This window comes from Nicotiana tabacum, chromosome 3, assembly GCF_000715075.1.
Source record: "Nicotiana tabacum cultivar K326 chromosome 3, ASM71507v2, whole genome shotgun sequence".
Taxonomy (NCBI): domain Eukaryota; kingdom Viridiplantae; phylum Streptophyta; class Magnoliopsida; order Solanales; family Solanaceae; genus Nicotiana; species Nicotiana tabacum.
The window spans coordinates 14,223,790-14,231,301 of NC_134082.1; the positions used below are offsets into that span (position 1 = coordinate 14,223,790).

The window sequence follows — 7,512 nt, forward strand, 5'->3', positions numbered from 1 at the left end:
TAAGATCTTTGAACAAAGTTACAATATTGATATTTTTTTTTGGCGTTTACCTCCAACGTACAATATCAGCACTTGAGTTCTAATCAGTTGACACAACTTTCTTTTGTACTCTATATCTCTCTATCTTTTGAGACACTGATAACTTAGAATTACAGTATTTGAACTAAGAAGTAGACAGATTTGGAATACAATTTATGTAGTAACGTAGTCTTCTTCTTGAGAGAGCAACCTTCTTATAGAAAAGAAAAGAGTCGTCGAGCCCTTTTCGGAATTGGAGGCACAGGATCTTTAGTTAAGGGATTTGACCCAAGGGGTGCCTCTTCGAATCTTGCTCTTTGCTTGGCCCAGATTCGAATGTGACCTTCCTTGTGACAGCTGAATTCAAGGAGAGATTAATTCGCAAGTGCGATCTTTAAAACAGGAGTGACTATGATTGGCAATCTGAGTTCCCTTGATTGAGGACGAGTCAATCTGCTTCTTGACTGATCATTAATGCAGTAACTGATTCTTCATTATTTCCTTATTTTGAATCTTGTAGCAATCTTGCTAAGCATCTTCATTTTTTCATTTTTGTTTGTCCTGAAAATATAACATAAGATAATATTGTCATCATTGAAACTTAAACGTAAACCTATCACCTTCAAGATACAGAGATTAACTCAAATTTATGTTTGAGGTTTCTCTTCATCATTCAGTTCTTTCTGGTCAAAATTTTAGTAAATTTGAGACACAATTGCCGTTTACGTATTTAAAAAATATGACTAAACTCTGCTGATATTATAATATGTGCATAACCGTGTGTAATCTATATACACCAATTAAAAAAGTAAACCGTGAATTCAATTGATTATTGGTATAGAATTCCTAATGTACCGCGTTAGAACGAAATAAAATAATCCAACATAAATGCATAATTAGCACATGGTATCTAAATTATTAACCAAATAACTTCATAGTTCATATCCTTTAATTAACCAATAGTTTATAACACAAACCTCCGGTGAGGTATTTCGTTTCTTTTCGTATAATATTCACCTATGTGATTTAGAAAATTGAAGATTTAAGCACGCCATTTGTGCTTAATTTTTAAAAAATAACATTTTCAAATGTTTTCTACACCACGTGGGAATACTTTTCAGAGATGTGTTTTGGTTTCTTTAGACAAAATTTATTCCCTGCTCATTTTAATTTATGTAACAGCCTTTGATTAATGCAAGAAAAAAAGAAGAATTTTAAAAGTTATAATTTTGAAAATACTATATGAGTTTATGCAATATATCTTAATTGAAAATTATTATTTTGTCGAAACGGACTAAGGACTATTATCTCAATGAAGCTGTTGGGACTTTAGTTATGTTTTTGAAATATCAAACTTTCATTTTCTTAATTTTTCAATTGAACCACTAACTCCAAATCTTCATTCTAATAGTACAATTTTCTTTCAAAAAATGTACACTGTTTGCGCTCTCTGGCTCTCTCTCTCTACAACACGACATACGAACAATATTCTATGGAGTATATATTACAATCTTATATATACGAACAATATATATATATATATATATATTTAGTTTGTTTAATAAGGATGCTGCTTTATAACTCCCGTTTCCATTTATGTCATAATATGAATCGGCATAAAATTTAAGAAAAAAAATAAAGACTTCTAAATTTTATGGAATAAAATATGTCATAAAATTTATATGACGAAAACACCTCTACAAAGCAACGTACTCAACGAACAAGCTATGGGTTCATCTGAAAATTTCAGCTTAGACCATGTATATGTGTTAAAAATTTATGCAGTATCCAGAAATTATAAATTTTGAACCCAGTAATTAAATGAAGGTGGTAAAGTTAGGAATTTGGACCCATAAATTTTAAATCCTGAATTCACTAAAATTTATAAGGTAAAAGTTTTTCATTAAAAATAAAATGAAAAGTATAAAGCTAAAAAAATTTAAACCGTGTCATACTTTTAGAACAAATTACAAAGAAAAATATATCGAAAGAAAATATTATTTTTTAAATCTGTACTCATCCAAGCATAATCACATAAAAATGCAATGGTTCCCTTTCCAGCCAAACACCATAGTGAATATAGCACATGATAGCCAGTTTTCAGACTGGTAATAGAAAAATAGCCAACGTTTGTAAAGTTATTAAAAAATAGCCACTATTTTGCTGCAACACGGAAAGTTCCAACATAATATACTGGAGATTGGAGCACATGCGTATGAACTTCCAGTATATTATGTTGGACCAGTATATTAAGTTGGAACTCCAGTATATTATACTGGAATATTTTCCGGATTTCGTTCATATTTATCTTTACATAAAAAGTGGCTAAATTTTAATTCCTTTTAAAAATGTGGCTATTTTTCAATTATCACTTGTAAATTTGGATATTTTTGAATTTCACCCAACACCATAAATTTAATACTCCCACGGCCCACCATTCATTTTTACTTTAAAAAATAATAAATAAAATATATTTTATCATAGTATCCATAATAATGACAATATTTTGAAAATTTTTGGAAAATAATTTGTGAAATGAATAATTAGTAATAAGGATAAAACAGGAAATAAATATGATCTTCTCTTTATTTGCTAAAATTGACAATTAAAAGTGAAAATATATTTTCAATATAGATAAATAATAATTACTATGTACTACTTACTCCGTCTCAAATTATGTGTCATGATTTCTAAAAATAGCAATCTCAAATTATTTGTTATTTTAGAAATCAAGAGTAAATTAATTATTTTTTTTCTATTTTATACTTAATATTAAATTATTCTTAAAAATTATAAATACCTTAATTATGAGTAAGTATTAAATGAAGAGAGATTATCATATCTTAAAACAAAAATAAAAATAATTTTTTTTAAAAGAGGTGTAAAAGAAAATTTGAATATATATAAATCAATAATCATGGTAGAGAACACCAACATGTTTTTCCAACAGTCACAAGTACCAGAGGTGATGTTTGTTCACCCGCTCCTCAAACTCTACTCACTGACTCGTCATATTCATTCAAATCGACCATTCTCTCATCTTTTCTTCAACTGTCTGTTCCTTACATTTAATATTACCTTCTCTTTGCATTTTCTTAAATTAAAACCAACACCCAGAAATTTAAACCAATAAACAGAAATGAAATGCTTCTATTTTACAAAGGACGAAGAAGAAGGGGCAACATTAAGTTCCAGAGAATCAAAAGTTTCATGGGTTCGTTCATTGAGCGTAGCATCGAGCAGTGCCAGCGTTGATACGCGGAGGTCACGGTCCGAGTTGGACTCGGACTCGAGGGATTATACTGACTCGTTCGAGTTTTACGAGTTTTTGACTCGGCGACGAGCTAATGATCTGCGAGTTTTCGGGTTTTATGAGCTGAAATTAGCGACGAAAGGTTTCAGCAGAAGTTTAATGATCGGAGAAGGAGGATTTGGGTGTGTGTATGGAGGAGTTGTTGGTGAAATGGAAGTTGCTGTTAAACGATTGAATCGCCATGGATTCCAGGCATGCTTTTCTCCTCAATTTTAAATAAAATTAAGTTATATATACTAACAGTACAAAGATTATTTTTTTAGTAAATAAAATTTTGAAAATAAGGCAGGTCATTTCGTGTGACCTGATAGTGTAAAAAATTTGGTAACCTGGTAAAAATGGTCTAATATGCAATTACAGGCTAAAAAAGATAAATAAATTCATTATATGCTTATAATGTGAATAATTACTGGGGCTGATAAGCTAGGTGAATTTTGTCTAACATTATTATTATTATTTTGTCATTTCGGTATACCCTTTGCAACATGAGGGTTGTTCTGATGGTAAGCAACCTCCACTTCCAACCAAAAGATTGTGAGTTCGAGTCTACCCAAGAGCAATGTGGGAAGTTCTTGGAGGGAAGGATGCCGAGGGTCTATTTGGAAACAGCCTCTCTACCCCAGGGTAGGGGTAAGGTCTGCGTACACACTACCCTCCCCAGACCCCACTAAGTGGGATTATACTGGGTTGTTGTTGTTGTTGGTATACCCTTGCGCGAGAACTGGCCCGAACACCGAAGTATTTTATTTTACTATATAAAAGATATTAATGTAATGCAGTTAATTCTGAAATTGATCAAACTAACCGTCGAAAAGTGTTAAATTGAAAGGGAATGATGATTGTATTGTGGTTGTTGTTCTTCTTGTTGTTTTGTTCTTATTGTTAATTTTAGGATGGGAGGTTAATAATATACTATTCAAGAAAAAGACTGATAAATTTTTTATAATCTGCCAGAAAAAATCCTTAATTTGGGAAAACTGGTGATAAATTCAAAATAGGACCTCGAGATCATCCACTCGGATATAATAGATGTGGTCTTCAAGTTTATTTCTTTACCTATCACCTTTCAGCTCAGTTATCTTATGTGTTTCATAAGGTAAAGCCGAGTTATTCTACAATCATCTTATGTGTTTCATTTTTCTGTGGTCTAGTATTCAGGGGCATAAGGAGTGGATTAATGAAGTAAACTTTTTAGGTGTAGTGAAGCACCCAAATCTAGTGAAGTTAATCGGTTATTGTGCGGAGGATGATGAAAGAGGGATGCAACGTCTTTTAGTCTATGAACTCATGCGTAACAAAAGCTTGGAGGACCATCTGTTGGCCCGATCACGAGCTCCCCTCTCCTGGACTTTGAGATTAAAAATTGCCCAAGATGCAGCTCGTGGATTAGCATATCTGCATGAAGAAATGGATTTTCAGGTGATTTAGACTTCTTTCTTCAGAATCCGCTACGTGTTTTCTCAATTGCTAGTTCACGTGTTTTATTTAATGACCTCGCCCTGCTTCTTCCTTCAAGATTTCCTTACTAAGGAAAAAGCTTCTCACATTACTGTAGTAGAAATTCAGTTCAAGGAAGAGGGATGAAATCATCCCATTAATATTTTTCTTTTTAAGGAAGAAAAATCTCTTTTTTGTCTTTCAGTCCCTTGATATTGAGTAAATGCAATGACTTAATCCTTTGAATCATATTGGAAAGGTGAACTATCTTACCGAATATTTTCCTAATTCTTATCAAAATGAAAAGTAGTTCGCTTAGCTAAATTGTCAGAGATGTTTAAAACAGATTCATTAATTTTGTTTGAGCCAAGCAAATGAGATAGCGTGGGATGACAGGTAAGAAGCCATAAAAAGATAATCATTTGGCTGGATTTTTGTAAACAAGACAAATCTGATGTTTATCCAGGCTTTTTATGTTTATCCAAGCTAAAAGCAGTCCGTTTCTTCAAACTGCTTCATATACCTAATTCGCCATTTATTTGCATGGTTTTGGAACAAGTTACCGAAAGATAAGTCGTCTCACTTAGAACAATTGGCTTAACGGATATGGAGCACTGCACGTTCCGGCAATTCTGAAATTTGGATGGTAATTGCATTTGCATTTCTACGGTTAGTCAAAGTTATGCCTTCTAGAATGAAATCAGATAATTTTAACTTTGTCGATTACAGAGCGAACTCACCAAAACCCTCTTATATATGTGTTTGTAAACTCCTAAGAAAAACCATGACATTATTGGTGCATGGAAGCCCAAGTCAAACTTCATTTTGACTATTAACAGAGATAGCAGCATAACTTGATATTGTCCGCCGTCCTTTGATATATTCAGGATTGCAGCCTCTTTTCAGCACTGCCAACTGATAACCTTTGACATTTCTGGTTCTAGAAGTAATCCTTATGTTATTTTTCCACTGCTGTCTTTGGCTCAGTTGATATTTCGGGACTTCAAGCCATCAAATATTCTTCTGGATGAAGACTTTAATGCAAAGCTTTCAGATTTTGGACTGGCTCGGCAAGGTCCAGCTGCAGGACTAAGCCATGTCTCAACATCAGTAAGTTTTTTTGGCGTTCTCAATCTGGAATTAATAAGTTTTTCTTTTCTTACTCCCACACTTTCCTTTTTAGTTTATCCCAAAAAGAATAACATTTTTCTATATTTAAAAACAATTTAAACTTAAACGTCCCATTAATGTCTATGACTTGGGTTAGACCACAGGTTTCAAAAGTCTTTCTTTCTTTCTTAAACCTATGCCTACTCAAACAACGTCACATATGATGGGATGGAGGGAGTATAAAACTTCGAGCAGAAAGATCATGATATTATAAGAACCGTTTTTCATGTCTTTGATAATCTACACTAGATATTGTCTCTTTATGCAATGCCTGACATAGCAATTCCTCAGGTTGTAGGTACGGTAGGCTATGCGGCCCCTGAATATGTCCAGACTGGAAGACTCACTGCTAAAAGTGATGTTTGGAGCTTCGGAGTTGTCCTTTATGAACTTATTACAGGAAGGAGAGTGTTGGAACGAAATCTTCCTCGAGCTGAACAAAAACTATTGGAATGGGTGAGACCCTACGTTTCAGACTCAAAGAAATTTCATTTTATTCTTGACCCTCGACTTGAAGGTCATGACTGTGTCAAGTCAGCTCAGAGACTCGCATTACTGGCCAACAAATGCCTCGCAAAGAATCCAAGATCTCGCCCTAAAATGAGTGAGGTCGTTGATACACTCGGGAATATCATAACTGATGCAGCAGCTCAAGCTGAAGTAGTGCCTGAGACTGCAAAAGAAGCAGTAGATGAAAAGGAAGAAGATGCAGAAGAAGGTGTCGACACAAAGGAAGAAGGAAGAGAGGAAGTTGAATCAGGAAAACCGGAAAGCAATAATCAAAAGTGGAGTTTCGATTTCAAAGAAATGGTCAGCTTTAGGAACAAATCTATTGGTAAGTTAGATTGGAGGAATTGGACAGCAGGTTTAGTCAAAACATCGTAACATACTGCCCCTCGTGTTCTGCGGACTCTGGCTAATGGAGCATTTTTGTTTTTTAGAATGGAGATATCGGCAGCTTTGCTACATATTTTCTGCAAAGAGGTGTAAATTTAGTAGGAGCATCTTCTCTTGTACTTGGCCTAGGAAGTGTTAGTTCACAATTGGAATGCATTTCCACTTGTAGTTTGTATAGGGAACAATCCTTTTCTCTTTCAAGTTTAATCCTCCACAGAGGCAACTATTTAGATCAGCATATCCAGTCTCACCAAGTCACTGCAATGGTTGAGAGCTACTTAGAGGGCAATATGTTCTATGAACTTAGTTTGCTAGATTGTATTCAACCCTTAAATTAATGAAAGAGGCTCCTTTCTCTTTTTCCTGCACTTCTCTTCAAGCCAACATCCAGTTATGATTCATAAAGCCCCGGTCAAGGGCTGTCGAGCCTCGCTTTCCATGATGCTCCCCCTGTCAGTGTGTTGGCGTCGATGAAACTTTAAAGTCTCTTTCCTTAGACGAAAAGCTAGTAATTTTATATCTTCTTGAAGGGAACGGGAGTTTCTTGCCTCCAAAGAGCATAAAGATGCGGAGTTTCACCCCAACAAACTAAAGACACGTATCAAGGCATTATGCCAACGAGTGACATTTGCTGGAATTCAAATTATGAGTGTGAATCTCAACAACCATATTGGTCT

The 7,512-nt window shown here is 34.2% G+C and overlaps 1 protein-coding gene across 2 annotated transcripts; it reads left to right on the plus strand.

Annotated features, from left to right (window-relative positions):
• Positions 1-2,967: 2,967 nt before the first annotated feature.
• On the plus strand, positions 2,968-7,202 carry LOC107800550 (serine/threonine-protein kinase PCRK1). Of its 2 annotated transcripts, XM_016623741.2 has the most exons (5): positions 2,968-3,523; positions 4,490-4,750; positions 5,756-5,878; positions 6,230-6,773; positions 6,880-7,202. In XM_016623741.2, the coding sequence occupies exons 1-5, from the start codon at positions 3,158-3,160 to the stop codon at positions 6,972-6,974; spliced, it is 1,389 nt and encodes a 462-aa protein (XP_016479227.1). In that variant the 5' UTR covers positions 2,968-3,157; the 3' UTR covers positions 6,975-7,202. The 2 variants fall into 2 exon arrangements, with proteins under 2 accessions (XP_016479227.1, XP_075105335.1); XM_075249234.1 differs by having other exon boundaries at positions 6,230-7,202.
• The last annotated feature ends 310 nt before the right edge of the window (positions 7,203-7,512 follow it).